At 43.3% G+C, this 22,481-nt stretch overlaps 1 protein-coding gene across 3 annotated transcripts in view; it reads right to left on the bottom strand.

Moving 5' to 3' along the window:
- The window catches only part of PAX5 (paired box 5), a 235,731-nt gene that overhangs the window by 109,919 nt on the left and 103,331 nt on the right, over nucleotides 1–22,481 (bottom strand). For 2 of the 3 annotated variants that reach the window (XM_048850890.2, XM_048850891.2), the window contains exon 7: nucleotides 8,333–8,462. In XM_048850890.2, coding sequence (XP_048706847.2) covers nucleotides 8,333–8,462 — 130 coding nt within the window. Of the gene's footprint in view, nucleotides 1–8,332; nucleotides 8,463–14,384; nucleotides 14,442–22,481 lie in introns of all 3 variants that reach the window. The other variant, XM_075128881.1, reaches the window with a different exon arrangement.

The raw sequence follows: 22,481 nt of genomic DNA, 5'->3' as shown, positions 1-22,481 counted from the left end.
CTTGCATGCTTTGTTTTAACTGTCTTCTTTTAACTGAATGATAGAGTTTGTGTCCGCTCCCACTAAAATTAAATGTTCTTATTTGGCTCCTTTGCTAGGCCAGTCGACAGTCGCATCCAGTCACTTCTGGGCACTGCTAATGCAAACTGACTCTCCAACCAGCTGCAGTCAGGACTGCCTGTGGATTTGTCAATCTGTCCAATCTGCAGTATTGGAGAGCGGAGTGGAGGTGTCAATTTCAGTGCCACTTTGTCCTCTCAAAGTGATAGCGACCAAGCTGAAGTCAGCAAGCTGGAGCGGAGAAAATGCATCTGCAGGTAATTAGTAACAATCAGAAGCTGCTTGGAAACTGCTGACTACAGCAGTAATGGGCTAGGCACATGTCATTGGCTTGCAAATGGAGAGCGTGCTTATGAACCATGGCAGCAAGCAGTAAGAGAAGGAATTTTTTTAACTTAATATTTAATGTGGCATAAAAACGATGGAGAGAAATCAGGTGGTTCGCTAATCAGACGGTTAGCCAGCGGTCCATAACGCAAGGGAGTCTGTGGATGAAGCAGTACTGAGAACAGTCATCAACAATTCCTTTCGCCATAACTTAGACCTATTTTTAAAGGCATGTGCTGGCATGAATGCCAATGTTCAAGCAGTGCTTTTTATTCAAATGATATCACTACCAATTTGATCTACCAGTCTGCTCGGAAATGTGAACCTCACACTTCACATCAATGATTACACGGAGGATCTTTCACATCTCATTTCTCAGTGTTGCTTTGCTGTCCAAACCATGGTCTTGGAATAAGAACAATGAAAAACGGTGATCATAATTCACTTATCCCCTTAGTTCTCAGCCTAATTTACTTATCCCCTTAGTTCTCAGCCTATTTTCCATTAAACTGCTTTATGAGATGGCTTAAAGACTCACAATATGAACTAGACGTCGGTCAGTTTGCAAATAGAAGCCCAGCAATGTCCCCGGACTTTTTCATAAAAACTGCTGAAGCTTGAACTGCAGATCTCAGCCTAGCAAAAGAACCAGATTAGTTTTCTTGGCCACAATAAAACCTATTTCTCAAACTCTCATGAGTATATATTTCAAGATCTTCGTCCTGGAATATGGGGCTTTTTAAGCACCCTGCACATTACTGGTTTACTGTATGCTGAAACATGGGCCACTTGGTATTCATTGGTCTGCTTCACACAAAACAGAAAGATTCCCTATAAAAATTATTATTTCAATCAAAGATTTCTTCTGTAGTTTACAATTCACTTGTCACAGTTTTTTAAATATAAAACTGCCCTTGGATCTCCCGACAATGAAGTTACTATAACAAGCATGTTTATTATATAGTGACATATGTTGGAACACCAAGTAAAAGCAGCAAAGACCAGACTTCAAAAGCTCAGTGGTTTGGTTATAAACTGTTCAGGAAGGACAGGCAGGGCAGAAAAGGTGGGGGAGTAGCACTGTATGTAAGGGAGCAGTATGACTGCTCAGAGCTCCGGTACGAAACTGCAGAAAAACCTGAGTGTCTCTGGATTAAGTTTAGAAGTGTGAGCAACAAGAGTGATGTAGTGGTGGGAGTCTGCTATAGACCACCGGACCAGGGGGATGAGGTGGATGAGGCTTTCTTCCGGCAGCTCGCAGAAGCTACTAGATCGCATGCCCTGGTTCTCATGGGTGACTTTAATTTTCCTGATATCTGCTGGGAGAGCAGTACAGCGGTGCATAGACAATCCAGGAAGTTTTTGGAAAGCGTAGAGGACAACTTCCTGGTGCAAGTGCTAGCCAACTGGGGGGGAGCTTTTCTTGACCTGCTGCTCACAAACCGGGAAGAATTAGTAGGGGAAGCAAAAGTGGATGGGAATCTGGGAGGCAGTGACCATGAGTTGGTTGAGTTCAGGATCCTGACACAGGGAAGAAAGGTAAGCAGCAGGATACGGACCCTGGACTTCAGGAAAGCAGACTTTGACTCCCTCAGGGAACGGATGGGTAGGATCCCCTGGGGGACTAACATGAAGGGGAAAGGAGTCCAGGAGAGTTGGCTGTATTTCAAGGAATCCCTGTTGAGGTTTCAGGGACAAACAATCCCGATGTGTCGAAAGAATAGTAAGTATGGCAGGCGACCAGCTTGGCTTAACGGTGAAATCCTAGCGGATCTTAAGCATAAAAAAGAAGCTTACAAGAAGTGGAAGGTTGGACATATGACCAGGGAAGAGTATAAAAATATTGCTCGGGCATGTAGGAATGAAATTAGGAGGGCCAAATCGCACCTGGAGCTGCAGCTAGCGAGAGATGTTAAGAGTAACAAGAAGGGTTTCTTCAGGTATGTTGGCAACAAGAAGAAAGCCAAGGAAAGTGTGGGCCCCTTAATGAATGAGGGAGGCAAACTAGTGACGGAGGATGTGGAAAAAGCTAATGTACTCAATGCTTTTTTTGCCTCTGTCTTCACGAACAAGGTCAGCTCCCAGACTGCTGTGCTGGGCATCACAACATGGGGAACAGATGGCCAGCCCTCTGTGGAGAAAGAGGTGGTTAGGGACTATTTAGAAAAACTGGACGTGCACAAGTCCATGGGGCCGGATGAGTTGCATCCGAGAGTGCTAAAGGAACTGGTGGCTGTGATTGCAGAGCCATTGGCCATTATCTTTGAAAACTCGTGGCGAACGGGGGAAGTCCCGGATGACTGGAAAAAGGCTAATGTAGTGCCAATCTTTAAAAAAGGGAAGAAGGAGGATCCTGGGAACTACAGGCCAGTAAGCCTCACTTCAGTCCCCGGGAAAATCATGGAGCAGGTCCTCAAAGAATCAATCCTGAAGCACTTACATGAGAGGAAAGTGATCAGGAACAGTCAGCATGGATTCACCAAGGGAAGGTCATACCTGACTAATCTAATCGCCTTCTATGATGAGATTACTGGTTCTGTGGATGAAGGGAAAGCAGTGGATGTATTGTATCTTGACTTTAGCAAAGCTTTGACACGGTCTCCCACAGTATTCTTGTCAGCAAGTTAAGGAAGGATGGGCTGGATGAATGCACTATAAGGTGGGTAGAAAGTTGGCTAGATTGTCGGGCTCAACGGGTAGTGATCAACGGCTCCATGTCTAGTTGGCAGCCGGTGTCAAGTGGAGTGCCCCAGGGGTCGGTCCTGGGGCCGGTTTTGTTCAATATCTTCATAAATGATCTGGAGGATGGTGTGGATTGCACTCTCAGCAAATTTGCGGATGATACTAAACTGGGAGGAGTGGTAGATACGCTGGAGGGCAGGGATAGGATACAGAGGGACCTAGACAAATTGGAGGATTGGGCCAAAAGAAATCTGATGAGGTTCAATAAGAATAAGTGCAGGATCCTGTACTTAGGACGGAAGAACCCAATGCACAGCTACAGACTAGGGACCGAATGGCTAGGCAGCAGTTCTGCGGAAAAGGACCTAGGGGTGACAGTGGACGAGAAGCTGGATATGAGCCAGCAGTGTGCCCTTGTTGCCAAGAAGGCCAATGGCATTTTGGGATGTATAAGTAGGGGCATAGCGAGCAGATCGAGGGACGTGATCGTCCCCCTCTATTCGACATTGGTGAGGGCTCATCTGGAGTACTGTGTCCAGTTTTGGGCCCCACACTACAAGAAGGATGTGGATAAATTGGAGAGAGTCCAGCGGAGGGCAACAAAAATGATTAGGGGTCTGGAACACATGACTTATGAGGAGAGGCTGAGGGAACTGGGATTGTTTAGTCTGCAGAAGAGAAGAATGAGGGGGGATTTGATAGCTGCTTTCAACTACCTGAGAGGTAGTTCCAGAGAGGATGGTTCTAGACTATTCTCGGTGGTGGAAGAGGACAGGACAAGGAGTAATGGTCTCAAGTTGCAGTGGGGGAGGTTTAGGTTGGATATTAGGAAAAACTTTTTCACTAGGAGGGTGGTGAAACACTGGAATGCGTTGCCTAGGGAGGTGGTGGAATCCCCTTCCTTAGAAGTTTTTAAGGTCAGGCTTGACAAAGCCCTGGCTGGGATGATTTAATTGGGTATGGGTCCTGCTTTTGAGCAGGGGGTTGGACTAGATGACCTCCTGAGGTCCCTTCCAACCTGATATTCTATGATTCTATGATTCTATGATTCCTTACTTGGGCAAACTTTCCTTGGAGTAAATAGGAGTTTTGCCTGAGTAAGAATTACAAGACTGCATTTTCTCAGGGGAGGCAGCCCTATTAATAGGGCTCGTGCTAGGGCACACGGAGAACACTCTCTGGGAAAGGTTTGCTTTACAATTCCCCCCATTACACAAAAGGTCTAGGTGGGAATAGGAAGGAGTGCTGCTTCTGAGATGCAGGAAAATATGCAGGGACACAGGAACTGTCCTGCCAGAGCAGACAAGTGGTCCATCCAGTCCAGTATCCTGTCTCCAATAGTGGCCAGTACTGGCTGCTTCAGGGGAAGGTGCAAATATAATGCGTTATAATGGACAACTGCAGAATAATTTATGCAAGTTTCTTCCCAGCCCCAGGCAGCTGGTGGTTCGTTTATGCCCTGATCCGGAATGGCTTATATCTCAGTTATTTTTTATCCTATCTGGTGGGTGTTCTGATTACCCATATAAGGAGCTGTTCTTTTGGGAGGAGCCTGAGCCGAAGCCCATTCAAGTACATGGGAGTCTTTACATTGACTTCAACAGTTTGGATGAAACCCTTGGACCCTACAAAATTCTTAGCGTCTGGGATATCTTGTTGCAATAGGTTCTACATGTTAATTGTGAGGGGTGGAGAATGTATTTCCTTTTGTTAATTTTAAATTGCAAGTTAGATGCCTTGATCTTGTATTATGAGACAGTAAATACAGGCATCCAATTTACCTTCAGTACTTTATATACTTCTTTTGTCTCCTTTTATATTTGTCAATTTTGGAAACTAACTAGTCCTAATATTTACAGTGTCACTTTACACTTTAATCCTTTCCATGCCTCTAATCATTTTAAATACCCATCTCTGGACTTCATCTATTTCTGCTGTATCCTTTCTGAGATGAGGTGACCAGAACCGAACATAATATTCCAGGTAAATGTGTCCCATTGTTTTCTATAATGTGATTGCAATATTTGCTCACCCCATACATGCTAATACTTGTTTGCTTCTTTGACCATCACTGCACGTTGACCAAAGGTTTACACTGAGAGTGCCCAGGACTTTTTCCATGAGTTTAATTTAGAGCTTTGCAACGTGATTTGAATTCAAATTCTAACATACACTTGTCCACGCTGCATTTCATCAAATACCCTTGCCAAACATCTAACGTTGTTACATCCCTCAAAAGTTCCAGTCTTTTCTAGTCTTGACTAGTCTGAATAACTGTGTCATCTGTAAGTTTTGCCATGCCAGAATTCACCCTCTTCTCCAAACCATTAACGAATATGTGAAACAACACTGATCCTAGCACAAAACCTTACAGTCTTCCTCTGTTAATTTTTCTGCCATGTTGAAAATTGACCATTTATTCCTACTCCTTATTTTCTGTCTCTACACCAGTTTCAGATCCATGAAGGAGTTATTTTAAACTCTGTGCAAGTTAATTTCTTTAATAACCTTGTGTGAAGGACTTTGTCAAATGCTTTTGAAAGTCCAAATAAATTATATCAGTTAGTTCGCCTTCATCCACTATTTTGTTAACATACTTCAAGTGTCTAGTACTTTCGAGAGACATGATAGCCCTTTATGGAAGCCATGGTGGGTTTCCTCTATCCGAGCACATTCATCAAGATATATTATGACTCTCTTTCACCAATGTATGTGGTCCTGAAGTAGGACTCACTGGTCTGCAATGCAAAGGATCATACCTATACCCCTATTCAGCAAAGCACCTAACCATGTGCTTAAGTCTCATTGAATTCAATAGGATGAAAAGTACGTTAAGTGACTCGCTGACTTTAATAATAAAGACGGGTACATTTGTGATGTCAGTTCTCCATCATAACATCAGATTTTAAAGAGAGTATGAATATTTTTCTTAGCCATTCAGCTACTTCACTGTTAAGTTGCTTCAGAACTGTTGGATGAATATGAGCTTCTCTTGGGGACTTGTTGCTATTCGGTTTACCAGTTTGAACTGGCATCAGCTCTTCTGATACCTTAGGGCTTGTCTAGACACAGAGTTAGTGCACAGCAAGCTGGGCTGTAAGTCTACCCTGCCTTAGCATGCCATGCACTAACTGCCCATATGGACTCCACGACAGTGGCGCACTACAAGTTCTCCTGTTTGAAACAGGAGTAGGCCAATAAGCACCAGGGAACTTTTGGTGCCTGGTAAGCTAGTGCACTGTAGATTAACACCCCAGCTTGTCACACACTAACTCCCCATCTAAACAAGCCCTTAGTCTTTCATAGTGCCTCATCCTATCACTGGCAAGGTGTAGATCTCAGATAGGTAGATATTCACTCAACATCCTCTCTGGGGAAGACTGATGCAAAGAAATATTTAGCTCCTCTGCATTGTTCTTATCCTCTTTAATTGCTCCTTGGTGATCCACCCAACATCTCTGATTTTCTCAGCTTCACAGAATTTCTTGTTACTTGCTGCCCTCCTAATTTGCTTCTTACATTCTCCTTTAGCACCCGTCACCTGAGCATCAAAGTGCTGAACACTTGCAGGCAAATTAGACCTGCACCGTGCACTTCTATTCTGTTCTACAGAGATTCTTACACTGCTGTCCATGCTATTGCACACCTCCCAATAGTTCATCAAGCAGTCTGACCAACACATGCCACACATTTGTTCTCCCCGCTTCTAGGAAGTTCTGCCTTTTTCCCCCCCTTCAACAACCTTGGTTATGGTGAGCAAACTTTATCAGTTAGGTGGGTCTTTGAACTGTGCTCTCAGGGCTGGATCCAGTGGGCATTAAAGTCAGTGGAATGACTCCCCTTGAATTCAATGGGCATTGGATCAGATCCTAAAAGCAATTCCATTGTCTGATCTGCCATGGCAATTCCTGTCTCTGGCAGTGACCTGTACCCAATGCTTCAGAGGAAAATGTAAGAGGCTCTGTAGTGAGCAATTGTGGAACAACCTGCTCAGAGGGAGCACTGCTCCTAACTCCCATCACTCAGTGTTTACCTTATGTACTGAAGCATGATGACTTATATTCCCTCCAATATATAGGTGTATATATAGGTATATCCTACTTACTAGAAATATGGATTTCCTCATTAACCATATAATTGTCTGATCTTATTTGAATCCAGCTAAGCTCTTGGCAATAAGTTCCCAAGGTTGATTCTGCATTGCGCAGAAGTAACTGTGCATTAACTTGTGTTTTCAGAATTGTTCACAGACTCTGCACGACTGCCGTGCTTTCAAGACAACATGGCAGCAACCTAAAAATGTCACAACATTCTGCTCAGCAGCTAAGGCCCAGATCTTCAATGGTATTTAGGCACCTAATTCACACTGATTTCAATGGGAGTTAGTGCCTCAAAACCTTGGAGGACCTGGGCCAAAATGAAACTCCACAGTAGGCAGAATGGAGAAAAATCTGAGGCTGAAATATGGACTGTCACCAAGTGTCATTAAAAAAAGCAAAAGAAAAAGTTTAAGTGTAGGTAAAATATACCCTTGAGTTCTCGAGGCTCATGTTCTAAGTTGTGAGTGATTCTTAGGGAAATATTTTGACATTCTATTGCATTTTGTGCAGTCTAGTCCCAAGTGATGTAGCTGACTCAGCCAATGAAAGTTATCAAAATCTAGTTGTGGCCACTGGTCCCTAACCTCCTCTCAATGGCTATGACTGTTCCACAAATACCGTTGACTTAACACTACTATAATGAATTATTGCTTCTTCTAAAAGCCAAACCCTACAGCAAGAGTGGAATTCCAAACGTGGTCCAAAGCATCTGTATTTGGAGGGATCGGATGCACCAGAAATTCAATCCAATCTGAAATGCCATCAAAATTCAGGCCAGTTGCAAATGCCAAACACTTTCATGATAAACAAACTGCAACACCCAAAGCAGAGACAAGTCCTCACTTTTTATGACGTGTTGGTACTCGGATCAGATTTGGAGGGCCAGAGCCTCCACTGGTGCAAACTGGTCTCACTTGACTGACTTTAAGGAAGCTTCACTGATTTACACCAGCTGAGCATCTGGCCTGGAACTGCTTGAACGGCTAAGAACTCACACCAACGTTGAGACTTTCTCAAGAGAAAAGTGACACTTCTTATGTTTATGTCTCTCTTATAAATGATAGTGAGTTGACAGGAGCAGCAAAATACCATTCAGCTCTTCCTCCAGTTGGCCAACAAACACATTCTTTTTCAACATATATCAGTCTCCCAAGATGTCTTACCTGTCACGATAGGGTAGGATTGTGGTCCTGGAACACTGGCTCCTAATTCTGCTGAAGTAGGGCTTGTTAAATTGGCCTTCATATCGTCTAATCCGCCAGCTAATGATGCCATGGCTGAGTATTCTGTCGTCTGGAAAAGGAAGCAAGAGATACCTCAGCAATAGTGTATCTGATATTCAACAACCTTTTTCTGATACATGCAGTATAACACAATTACATACAATGCAAAAAACACAAACCTAAGCCTTTTGTTCTATCAGATTATCCATGTGAAAGGCAAAGAACATTTAAAGTGTGCTGCTAAATCTGTCACTAGTAACCCACAGTATGCATGTCTCATCTTTGTCTCTGATGCTTTGGTAGAACAAAAAATGGTTGGTTTTTTTACTAAAAGGATCCAAGATTATTATTGTTAAGCAACAAAATCTTTCAGTGTGGCAGCGTCTTGCAGACCAAAGTTGGTGACTGTTGAAAGTAAGTCATTTGCCAGTTACAGTTCAGTAATAGTTCATGGTAACACAATCAAAATGTTCTCATTGCACTAGTCACACTTGTAGAGAAAGACATGCCTGAAGAGAAGATGGAAGCAGAAATGTTTTGCAACCATGTCCCACTGAAGAACACAGTAGTTCCTTTCAGGTCAAGTTGTAAGCAATAAAGCATACTTAGGCAAACCTAGTTACTGCAGGAGGACTCACGGACAGCCTCGGCACCCCATCTGCCAACGCATTTCCAATGCCAAATTTATTTTAAAATAAATGAGATCAAGCATCACCTGCGTATATTAAAGATCCACTGATCTCTTATGGGAAACTTTAAACATCAGGGGCCAGTGATGGCTCCACCAAAGTAAGATTGACAACGTCCACTGACACCACTGAAAGCCAACGGAGCTCTGACAGCTCACAGCCGCTGGGGATCTGGCCCTATATTTAGAAAGAATTCTGCGTATGTGGTAGAACGTTTATCTGCATTTCCCTCCCCCCCCCCGAATTTTTATTTTCAGGGCCATTTACACAAAACTAGAATCTACTTTTTTGAGTTCATCTTCCCTCAATGCCATGATCCCTTATTAGTGAGATGATAACCCTGTGCAGAGCAATCAGGGGTTATGAGTTCAATGAAGAATAAGTAGTCGGAACAAATAAACTTAAAAATTGGGGTGATTTAGCACTGTGCTACTGCAGTTTAAGCCACTGTAACTGCCCTGCAACCCTGGAGTAATGCAGTGGTGAAACTGGCCCCGTATATTTTCAAGGCACTCTATAAATCCCTTTTAAAACCTTAATAATGTAAGGAGAAATGCAGAAAACATCTTGTGTAAACATGATTGCTCCTAAATACAAGATTTTTTCAAAATTATCGGTGAAGCATAAGATGATTTCAGTGCATGGTCTGAGACAGAGAACTCTGCTTGGGGTTTGGCATAAATATCAGGGTTTGTCGATATTTGTGCCTCTGTAGCACAGTTGTTATTAAAGTTAGCAGGAATGTATACTTATAACCCCATAATGGCAGGTTCACAGTAACAGAGACAAGCTCCTCTTGAAGAGTAGGCTTCAGACGCAAGCTGCACAAGGCGCCAGGTCACCCGGCATCATGTGCCCTTGTTGCCAAGAAGGCCAATGGCATTTTGGGATGTATAAGTAGGGGCATAGCGAGCAGATTGAGGGACGTGATCGTTCCCCTCTATTCGACATTGGTGAGGCCTCATCTGGAGTACTGTGTCCAGTTTTGGGCCCCACACTTCAAGAAGGATGTGGATAAATTGGAGAGAGTCCAGCGAAGGGCAACAAAAATGATTAGGGGACTGGAACACATGAGTTATGAGGAGAGGCTGAGGGAGCTGGGATTGTTTAGCCTGCAGAAGAGAAGAATGAGGGGGGATTTGATAGCTGCTTTCAACTACCTGAAAGGGGGTTCCAAAGAGGATGGCTCTAGACTGTTCTCAATGGTAGCAGATGACAGAACGAGGAGTAATGGTCTCAAGTTGCAATGGGGGAGGTTTAGATTGGATATTAGGAAAAACATTTTCACTAAGAGGGTGGTGAAATACTGGAATGCGTTACCTAGGGAGGTGGTAGAATCTCCTTCCTTAGAGGTTTTTAAGGTCAGGCTTGACAAAGCCCTGGCTGGGATGATTTAACTGGGAATTGGTCCTTCTTTGAGCAGGGGGTTGGACTAGATGACCTTCTGGGGTCCCTTCCAACCCTGATATTCTATGATTCTATGATTCTATGATTCTAGGGAGCACTTGCTGGAGGGTGTGCCAAATATTTGTGGCCAAGCTTATAACTGCTGGTGTCATCATCATGGTATCTTGCCAGAGGATCAATTGCGTGATACTCTCTGGGCTCAAGATTTTTCAGGCAGGTGAAAATACTAAAGCATAACCCCACGTGTCCTGTCTCCTTCACTCCTCAGAGTCTTCTGCCCCTTCTTGAGTCTGAAATGCTCCTTGTCTTGACACATCTGTGGGTGTGCCTATCTGCTGATCAGCACTTCCTCAACAGCTCTGCGTATGCCACTACTTCCACTCCACGACATCCATGCCTTCATCTTCGCTAGCCTTGATTATTAAAACCCTATCATATCCCCTAATCCTTCAGAGGGTCCTGAATACCACTGCAGACCTTCTCATGTCGTCGTCTTGTAAAGATGATCAGTGCCTTTGAAAGTTAATTTACTGGAGTAATAAGCACTATGGGACTGTGTGAGCAGTTTGGCACAGGGAAACCCTGACTTCTTGAAGTCAAGTTGTGCATTAGCATATTCTGTAAAGGAGAAGAGAGCACACAAAATTTCCTCCGAAAAAGTAGCATTTATTTAATACGTGCTGTTACACTGGAGTACATAGATCTGCCCTGTTCAGTGGTTAGAATCCTTCTTTCACTAGAACGAGCTGAAGTTAATTATAATGTTGATGACAGTTCACTTAAAGGCACAGTACTGATGCAGCTTAATGCTTACCTAGAGCACTTCAAGTACGTCTGTGCTGCAGTCACGGGTGTGATTGTAGCAGGTGTAGACATACCTGAGCTAGTTTTAATCTAGCTAGATCAGGTACCAATAGCAGCACAGGTTTCAGCATGGGATGAACAAGCCCATCCGGGATCCTGGGTATGTATTCGGATAACTAGCCCATGCTGAAGTCTGTGCTGCCATGACATCACTGCTAGCGGTACCCAAGCCAGCTAAAGTTGGTTCTGATATATCTACTCCTGCTGCAATCACACCTCTGACTGTAGAGTAGACAAACCCTGTGGTGAGTCTAACTAGCACCATTAACACTTTGTAAAAAGAGTTATAGTCTGAAGCTGCCTGATATAAAACATCAAGCTGTGCCAACATACTGAGCCAAATTCAGACCTAGTGTAAATGGATGCACTTCTATTGACCCACTTACAGCGGGTCTAAATTTGGCCAACTCTCAGCAATCATGCTAAAGATTTCTATGCTAGCAGCATGGTTTCCACTGCTATTGCAACTGCACTTGCAACTAATATGTTCACTGTCAGCAAAATGCAAGTTTTATAGGCCCGGGAACTGTCTACAATGCTTATACATTTTACCCTTCTTCTCCTTTCACTATATTGGACTTACAACCTCTAGTAACAGGTTTTGGATCAAGGAATATCAGGATTAGACCTCACATTTCAACTATAATTACTCCAAAACATAAGGGCAAACAAAGCTTATCAAACCAGAAGACATTTTCTATACTCCCAGTAATAGAAGCCTTAAACTTTGTACAAGAATTAGTATCGATAGCTACAGTAAAAGTTTGTAGTTAAGAGTTTTTGCACAGAACTCACTGCTTGCCCCACTCAAACAGACTTGGAAAGTCAGCAGGTACTTCCCCACTCTTTCACTTCATGTCTGTAAAGATGCACCTGGTGCCAATGTTGTTCTTTTTGACCACAGCATAGAAAGCTTATTGATAACTTCCTAACTGTAAGAACAGTAGGAAAATGGAACAGACTGCCCTGGAAGGTCATGCAAGCTCCTTCACTGGACATTTTCCAAAGGAGGCTGGATAGCCATCTGTCTTGGATGGTTTAGACCCAACAAATCCTGCATCTTGGCAGCGTGTTAGACTTGATGACTCTTGTGGTCCCTTCTAACCCTATGGGTCTGGATGCCTATCTTAGGCATATAAAATAGGATCTGCCAAAGTTGGTGCAATACCCTGAGTTTTGAGACACCTTCTGCAGGTTGGAACAAATGAAGCTACTACTGGCTTTAAGAAAAAAATGTGTGGAAATTCATCACTAACTCAGCCCAGGATGTCAGAATAAGGAGGCAGCAAAGGTGGCTTTAGGTCACCTATGAGCCTTCCATGTTCTGGGGATGGCTAGCCTACCACAGGTCAGAGCAGCCTCAGCTTGGTCCAAGTTTGCACCTAGCTGAGGGCCCAAGGGGTTCTTTCATCAGCTGGGAATAGCCAGAATACAGTGGTGTTCCAGCCATGCGCCCATTCCCATGCTCTTAACACACACCCTACACCAGGGACTGCGGGATGATACAGAGCCATGACACCACTGGGGAGCCCCCTACATTGTAGAAGTTCCTCTGGGGCTCTGACTGCCAACTTTACCGGCCTGTTGCTATGGCCTGGCCAGCACTAAGGCCCTGAACTGAGCCATCCTCCAGCAATACCTACTCATGTTTGTTGGTACTTGAGGCAAGAGGAATATGGATAAAGCCTCAGTCAGATAAAGCATAGCCCTTTATCACATCATCAGTAACACAGCTGCCTGCTGGTCAATGGCTTTTCCACTTATCCCCTCAGAAAGCAATATGCCCAAACAGAGAGAGAAGAACATTAACTGCTGTATGGGTTTTCCCCAAAACAGCAGCTGTTAGGAGACCCTGACTACAAGGCAGCACCCTTGATGGTGCCCACTATTGTGCTCAGCATTCCCGCGTTTCGTGGCAGTGCACTCCATATGTGCATGCCTCGCGTGTGCTGGTACCAGGCCAAGACAGCTGTGATGAAATGAACAATGCCCATCTTGTGCCAGGTTTAGACTGGCATTTACCACTGTTCATACGGCTTTGGAAACAGAAAGTACAATCGTCCTGGAAAAAGCAGTTCACACTGCAGAGCTGTAGGGTATGTTAACAAGCCAATTAAACAACTGGAGCCAACATTTGCCTCAATAGAAGCTAAGAACTTGGAGTACAGAGCAGAAAGAGAGCCTCTATTTTATAAACCCAACAAAAGAGTCCAAACTTAAATTCCCCTCATTCCCTGCAGAATCCAGGTGCATTAAGCTCTGGGACTGATTATAATTGTTATTACTTCATACATCAGCATTGTGGGTCCAGCAAGTCACAAACAAGTAAAAACAGGGGATCCTCTGCCCCGCAAAGCTTAACAGACACACGCACAGCAAAGAGAGACACACAGAAAGAGCAGGCAGTCCTAATAACACTGATGGTTCCAAGTCAGTCCCTAAAGAAAAGATTAGCTTCTGTGTTCTACAGTTGGGGATGGTATTGGAACACTAGAGCCTTGGACGTGCACGTAACCACCACTGAACAAAACAAGGGCTCTGTCATCGACTCACATAGGGTGGACCTTTTATCATCTTTTCTGCTTCCTCTTCCACGCACACAGCGCATCACTGCTATACATCCGACCATTAAGCCAAAAAAGGCAAAGCTTGCTAAACTAACAACTCTTGGAGGAGCCTTTCCTCTCACTATCAAGAATGAAGATCCTTCCTCCTCCTGAATCTTGTGACTCTATCAGAAATTCATCCCTACTGACCTTAACCACTGATTATTCATAATTAGTTGCCAAAAACCTAAATTACATTCTAGAATTGTGCTGCCGTGGGGACTGATCATTAATCTAAGAATGTTACTTCTTTGGCTTTTTCTAGTTGCAACACAGCCCCATGGTCTTTGGACTAGGAATAGCCAGGGAAAGAAAATACCCAACCTACCCAGGTACAACCAAAGAACCCCTTCATAATCGGGGAAACCCAACCAGCTTGATACCTGAAAAAGCATGAGTCGGGTGTTTGGTACCCTAAGAAATTACCTGAAAAATGACTGCCTGGGGTTGCACCAAGTATTGTCTCATCAGCATGGAGCACCACTGCCATAGCATGAAGGAGAAAGAAAACACAGAAATGTAAGAAGGAGAATATATAAAAGGAGAGCAGTGAGAAAAAAAAAGCTTCTGAACTATAATGTGAGATTTCTCTCTGCATCCCTCTCCCCCAACCCATCTACAATCAGGAGGATGGGATGTTGTATACGCTGAAGATTGACTAACAGTAGCAACCTGCCTGGTGCATCCATGCCTGAGAGATAGGCATTCTGTCTAAAGGGAAACAAACAAAGAGACACCACTGTCTGGACTGAATAAGGTCTGTCTGTAACAGTGCCACCAGCGGCACCAAAGAGATGTCCTGCATGTATGCAGGAAGTCACAGGCCAAGTGTCGGTATTTACACAGCATTGCATTTGATCAGAGGACATAGCCGATGCACTTTGTTTACAAACAATTAACTCTTACAATACCTGTTTGAGAAAAGTAGTACCAGGCCACGCTTACAAAAGGGAAACTGAGGCACAGAGTGCCAAATTTATTGCTGGCACAGGTAGGCCAATCCCATTGCCTTTAATGGAGTGGTACCTTCTTTTGCCTGTAGCCAACTGGGCTCAGAGCATGTAAGTGACTTTCCCAAAGTAATACAAATCAGGAGCAGAGCCTGGAACAGTCTGGGTTTCTTGACTCCACCCTCAGAAGAAAACAGCAGTTTTCTCCTGAGCTACTCTTCCAGTCCCCAAGAAGTAAAGGATTTTCCCTGACACCTGCCAGCCTCTTATTGTGGGAACATACTTCCACCTGTATGCAAACAGCTTTCATGTGCCTATGTAATCCTGCCCACATCAGGATGTCAAGGAAATGCATAAGCTTTCCACAAGCTCTAGGGCCTTTGGAAAAAAAACACAATCACTAGCCATTTTTGCTAGTGATACTCCTGCTGGCTTCCAGGGTTAGATTTCTCTCCTTCACTTTCAGGGTTAGATTCTCAGCTGGTGTAAACTGGCATGGCTTCACTGATGTCAACACAGCTACGCCGATCCCCACCAAATGAGAACCTGGTCCTAAGTCCTTTTTCCATTCTGTGACATGCCCAATCACTATTCTTTGTCACGAGAAACCTAGATGCTGGGTGGAGAAAAGAAGGTGCAGAAGCAGGATGGTGAAAAGTCGACCAGCACTTTGGTTTTAAGAACATCCTTCCTGTGACACATGCTTTCAGGTGATGGAAGCATGTTGTGGATTCTGGCCTGGGAGACACAGGTCAAATGATATTGTCAGTATCCTACATTCTAACCTTTCGTTTAAAATAACCCTTTGATGCTAAAGACAGAAGACAGTTCAGAGGTTAGATTTCCTACCAGTACTTCTCCACTGGTTTCAAATTCACTCTGCATTTTTTTTTACCATGAGATAGAACCAAAATTAGTACCGATACACATCTGATTACCACAACTGGCTTCCTACGTCAGCTGGCCAGTTCAAAATAGGCAAAAAATATCAACGTAGTTACCTACACTACTCCAGTGGATACAGGTCAGGATATCATTTGCCTTTCTGAGTTGAGCTTTCCCACAGGCACTCTGTAGAAAGGTTGTTTTTTAATCTGTACAGAGGCCTTTCGCTTATATCATGCATAGAGTTCTATGGAGCTGAAGCTCCTTGGATGATCCAAACTACTCAGCTGGGATTTTTCTGACCATGGCAGAACTGGTATAATGTACACAGATCTTATGTACTGTTCTTAATATGCTCTCATTGCACAATGATCTATGAGAGGTTGACAATGAATACATTTCAGCCATGTTCAAAGCATGTTCAACTATAGCACTGCAATATTCTCCATATGCAGACTCTGGGACTTGGTTTTCATGTCCTAACTCCACCCCCGCCCCCAATTTTGGACTGTGACACCTCCGTTTTCTTCTTTATATACCTTGACTCATTTTCCTAGACTTCCAGAGAGTCAGCTTTCCTCAGTTATTTATGTCTATTTCCTTCCACTAGACAGGAAGGAAGGAGCCTTTACTTTTAATTTCCTTTTGTCTTTGAGCTACTTTTAATTTCTCTGTCCTTTCTTGCACCTATCTGGGGGAATATTTTGGTTGGACTACCTGTAAAAGAGTACAGATCTTGTACTGCATGGTGAACTTCCACATTTAACACCTAAAGGGTTTTTTTAAAACTCTGCTTAGTGCCACACTAGATCTTTTCCCAGTTTGTTTGTTGGAAAAAAATGAAGGAAAATGAGGTATGGCAGCTTTGATACTACTGTTCTTCAAGAGCTATTCTATGAATGAGCAATACACTAGTGCCTCTGGCCACAGCAGCTGTAGCTAGGGTGATATAGACCTTTGTGGGTGCAAACTGAGTTAGGGTTGGTGAGAAAGAGTGGCTGTGGCCAGCTTTTTCTTGATTTTCTTTTTGATGCAGTTATTGGATTTTTATTCCAGAGTAGCATATTAAGAGGGGGCCCAGGGGAAAGGTGGCTTTCCTAAAGTGTATAAACACCGGAAAAAAAAACAGGTGAGAGAAAACTGGAATAGATCACCTGGCTAGAACACCTTCAGTCTTGTGTTATACTAGTTGGGATTACTGTGATGTATTATTGTGATCCAGGCCCAGTGGTAGGGAAAAAGTGCTAAAATAAAATGTTTTCCTTTTTTTCCCCTCCTACTTATTTTGCATTCTGAAAATATGTAACCTTGTCAGAAGGCCAAGTGATGGGAGGAAAGGAAAGGGATGTCTCATTTGCACTAAAAGTAACCTTTCAGAGGCGCTATACAGAACTCAGCTGGACACACATGCTTTGCTTTTCTCGGCTGCTCAATATTCCAAACCACAACTCTGAAAAATTAAATCAACCAACTGATATTTCTTCATTCCTTTGTATTGTATAGGTACCTTTTGGTGTTGGGAACACGGTAGTGTGAAAGGAAATCAGTGTACAATATGCTAGCAGGTTGAACTGTCAAAATACAAAAATAATCCAAGTGATTTGTTGTCTTTTTGTTGCTGTTTTGTGCATATAGAATCTGTCCCTTTGCCCTCCCTTTCAGCTAATGATGTTGCAGCAAGATAAAGTGGTACACACTAGACCTTTCCCTCTAAAAAGCAACACCGCTGCTTCTTCTCTATCTTTTCAAGGATAGATGTTGACGTGGTGGTGTCATCATGGTGCATCATGAATGATGTATGATAAGAAAATTATGTGCCCAATTCTACATACTCTTAGTTAACCAGGTCCCTTGGCTGGCATATTTTGCACAAGCACCTGGCACTCAACTTGGACATATCCAATTAAAAAAAAACCAACAAAATCCACTATGACTAGAAGTGCTGAGACCAAAACATCTCTGAAAACTCATTGTTACTTGTTCTCTCTTTTGTCCAACCCATGTTCAAGGATTCTTAGGGCACCTTCCACCAGGCAGTTGGCTAGCTGAACTCTCTGGGGAAAAACAGACCTTCTTTGAAGAGAGAGAGACACACGCACATATGGAATGGAGACTTGGATTTGGTCACCAAGATCTGCCTCTGTGCTCTTTTCCAGAACCAAAAGACAACATCTCTAGGGTTTTCCTACCTTCCCACCACCATCCACTGATCAAATATGGCCATGGAATTACCATAATTTTCATTAGAAGGGCTAGAATTTAACATAGTCATGTCAGAGTGTCACAATGCAGGAAGAATAAACAAATAAAGGTAGAACTAACAACCACTGGGCATGCTTTCCACTGAAGCCCTATGTCAGGCTCACAAGGGCGGGGGGGGGGGGGAATGTAACATTTGACATGGTTCAGAGACTTTAATCCAAAGCAGCTCTAATTAATCTCCCCAGCTTTTCAGAGGCCCAGTACCACATACAGCTGTATGGGCATCAATGCAGTTCTGTCTTAAATTTTATGGGAATGGAAATTTCATTGCAAAACCCTCCTCCTGACCTCCCCTGGAGTTGAACTGGGAAGGGAGCTGAAGAGCTATATATCAAAACCTATTCGCTCCCCCACTGCCCCATCATTTTATTATTTACATCACATTTTCTACTCTGCCTAGCACTATCACTGAACCCAATTCTTCTTTGGAGTAGCTCCTATATACACAGTCCATCAGGGACTCCAAATTCCCTTTGTTTTAGTGAACACATGGTAGTGACTCTTTTGAAAGGGATGAAAGTTTGATTTCAAATGACGGATTCATCTTTTTTTACTTTGAACAAAATATTGTATGAAGCTCTCTTTTATAAAATATGTTTTAAAAAATTAGCAGCTGTGCTTCATTTTAGCCCAAATCCAATTAGAACTGGGGCAAACCCCAGAGATCTCCCTAGAAGAGTGGGAATTATTTAGTGCACCTTGCCAGGATCACATTTACTCTGATACTTCAGAATAACTGACTTGTTTTTGACCTAAACCTTCAGATTATTTGCATGCTGAAAATATAGGCTGCATTTGACTGTTTCATACTGAAATCCACAAACACATACAGTCACTCTCAGCTCTGCTACCGGGACCCCAAATCCAATCTAAATGCCTAGAATTTACCTGTTGTTTTTCTTTTATACATATAAATAGCTGAATTTCCACTCTCTCTTTGTTTCTCATTTTCATTTTGTTCTAATATCTGCATGTAAATGTCTGAAAATAGCATCTGTAATTGAGGATTATGAAGTATAGCCAGCTCCTGACAGGCTGCTAAGGAAGATGGATTATCCTCATTTTTCTGTAAATTTTGTCAATTTTGGAATTCATAAGCTATCAACACTGATCAAAATGTGACCGCACAGCTGTGTCAAAAGAAAAAAAAAAAAGACCAGTGACGACGTCTCTCCCTTGTTCTCAGAGAAGATTGGCTTCGTTCTCCATCCACCCCCCCTCACCAAATACAGAGACGGTACTGGCTGGGAATCACTCCTGGCTACTTCTAGTATTTACCCCAAAAGAAAATATATATATTTAAATAAAGAAATTGAAAGTACGCAAATGCACTGCTGTGCTGATTCAAATCACAAAGTGTAATTTATTGCATGTTCACCCTTCTTTATTTATCCCTAAGTAGTAAACACGATTTCCATTCAGGGGGTTTGTTATGTTCCACTCCTACCAGACAATCACAGCACACTTGAGGCAATTGTTTAGCCTCTTCCTCTCTATTTTCCCATTACTGGGAGTAAGTACTGTTGGGACTCTTTAATAGCCCGACTGCAGCCCATATCAATAACAGATGAGGTTTAATCGTCCAACACAAAAATTATTTAGGCTCAGTAAGGACATTCAATGTCATTTGCATAATGGCATTTCTATCCTGCGCACCTAACCCATCGTGCATAAACAAGGCCCTGGGACCATAAATAATAATAAATCATGACGTCCGTGCTACTCTTGCTGTAATAGGAGCCACTCTTTGTAGAAATTATTTCAGCAGGAAATGGGCACTGTAATTTTAAAGACATGTGGCAAGCCACAGACCAGTAAATCATACACACACACACACACACACACACACAAAGCTGCCTTGACTGAACAACCAAACGCCAAGAAAGAGCATGGGAAAATATTAGCACTTGTGGCTGAAATTGGTCTTTTTATTTTTAAACAGGGCCGGCAAATTAAATAAAAACAAGGCTGGAAGAGTGTGCATTTGTGTCTGCACATGAATATGTAGGACTGAGTGATTTCATTTCACATTTAAATTGTCCCCTGTCTTCAACCTCAGAGATTACCTAGAGTAAAATTAACCACAGTGGGGAGCAGTTATTTCTAACTAAAATGAGAAGTGCTTAACCAGATATGCCTGCATGGATTTAAAGAGCGGGGAAAACGTGTGTATATGTAGGGCAGACCAGGGATTGAAGCATGCACTGTAAAACAGGAGAAATGCATCCCACAGAGTAAACAAAGGCCTGGCCGGGGCAGGGACAGCCTGTACCTGAAGAGCCCTGAGAAGCTCTAAGGTAAATGAGTTGCTGTGATTTGGATAGATAATGGGAGCTTTCATCCATTGTCTAAAGAACGAAGGTTCAATCATATCAATGTTTTCTGGCTTGCAGTAAAGTCAGGGTTAAATTAGCAGAAACTAACAGTAGTGTGGGATTCTCTTCTCTCATCGGTCTTCCACTGGTGGAACTCTGTTGGCTTTAAAGGAGTTGTTCTTGATTTACACCACTGTAAGTAAGAGGATAATCAGGCTCAGACCCACTGTATCCGTGTAGTAATCACTTTTATCTCCTAGCACAATAAGAGCTGGCTGCTAGCCAGCTATGCCATCAGATAATGAATTCTCATTTGAAATTTTAAAACAAAACCTTCTTCCATTGACCTAACCCACCAAGGGTGAAAGGCCAAATCCACCTTCTTCAGGATGTAGCGTCATGGAAGAGGTTTTCTATTTGGCCACTCTCTCCATTGGGCATGTCCCGGGAAGTCCAAATCGCCTCGGCCCTGCACTTTGTGCAGTCATTTGTCACTGTGCAGAGTCAGGAGGTCCCACTCTGAGTTGGCAGCACTTTACACCCGGGGCCTCTTGCTCAGCAGAGTTCTACAGGACTATACAAGGTTATAAGGAGTGGAGAATTAGGCCCTTTGTCTTTCAGCCTTCTTTCACCACCACTTCCCCCACCTCCCACCCATGTACGAGCCTTATTGTAATGAGCAAGAGTAGGGAACAATACTAACAATATTATAATGCCATCTTCTAAACTAAAAGACACACCCTCAGGAACAGAAAGGTTCTGGAGATGTACAATGAATACCTAGACCATCCCTGAGAGGTCTAACCTGTTTGCAAAAACTTCAAAGATGGGGATTTCACAACCTCCTTTAGTAACCTATTGCAGCACTAGGTTACCAAGGGAGGTTGTGGAATCCCCTTCACTGGGAGGGTTTTAAGAACAGGTTGAACAAACACCTGTCAGGGATTATCTAGGTTTCACTGATCCTGGACTAGATGACCTCTTGAGGTCCCTCCAGCCCTACATTTCTATGATCCTATGAATGAAAACTACAGAGCATGAGTTCTGTAGGTGAAAAGATTAAAAAAGAGTAGGGCTAGTTAGTTTAGAGAGAAGGGAAATAAAGTGCACTAGAATCGAGGTATATAAACTAGTGACTGACAGAGGAGGGAGATCAGGGTTCCTGTTTACTCTCTCTTACAACTGAAGCTGGATGAACACTGTAAGAAATGTTCATGGACGTTTGTTTGCATAAAAACTGCATGTTCATTTTGACAGTATTCAGCCTAAGGAGTTTATATGATCCCCCCTTCCCCAATCACCATAGTATTTGAGCATCTGACAGCATATAATGTATCCTCACAAAACCCCTGAGGCAGGGCAGGGCCATCATCCCCATTGGGCAGATGGGAAGAGAGGCACAAAGAGGCCAAGTGACTTGTCCAAGGTCACACAGGAAGTCTGTGGCAGAGCAGGGCCTTGAATTCAGGTGTCATAAGCTATCTACCTAACCACTGAACCATCCATCCTTGCTCAGCATTGGTGATCCTTTCCATTCTCTTCTGCACCATTCATGTGGCTGAATTTTCGCTCATCAGAATGTTGGATGGAATACTTGTGCACTGTGGCTTTGAATCATACCATCAGTTTCTGAGCAGAAGTCCCCACTGAAACCAATAGAATCATAGAATCATAGAATATAAGGGTTGGAAGGGACCCCTGAAGGTCATCTAGTCCAACCCCCTGCTCGAAGCAGGACCAATTCCCAGTTAAATCATCCCAGCCAGGGCTTTGTCAAGCCTGACCTTAAAAACCTCTAAGGAAGGAGATTCTACCACCTCCCTAGGTAACGCATTCCAGTGTTTCACCACCCTCTTAGTGAAAAAGTTTTTCCTAATATCCAATCTAAACCTCCCCCACTGCAACTTGAGACCATTACTCCTCGTTCTGTCATCTGCTACCATTGAGAACAGTCTAGAGCCATCCTCTTTGGAACCCCCTTTCAGGTAGTTGAAAGCAGCTATCAAATCCCCCCTCATTCTTCTCTTCTGCAGGCTAAACAATCCCAGCTCCCTCAGCCTCTCCTCATAACTCATGTGTTCCAGACCCCTAATCATTTTTGTTGCCCTTCG

This window comes from Caretta caretta, chromosome 5 (assembly GCF_965140235.1).
Source record: "Caretta caretta isolate rCarCar2 chromosome 5, rCarCar1.hap1, whole genome shotgun sequence".
NCBI lineage: Eukaryota > Metazoa > Chordata > Testudines > Cheloniidae > Caretta > Caretta caretta.
The sequence above is the reverse complement of the archived record's forward strand: the minus strand, read 5'-3'. Positions and strand labels throughout refer to the sequence as shown.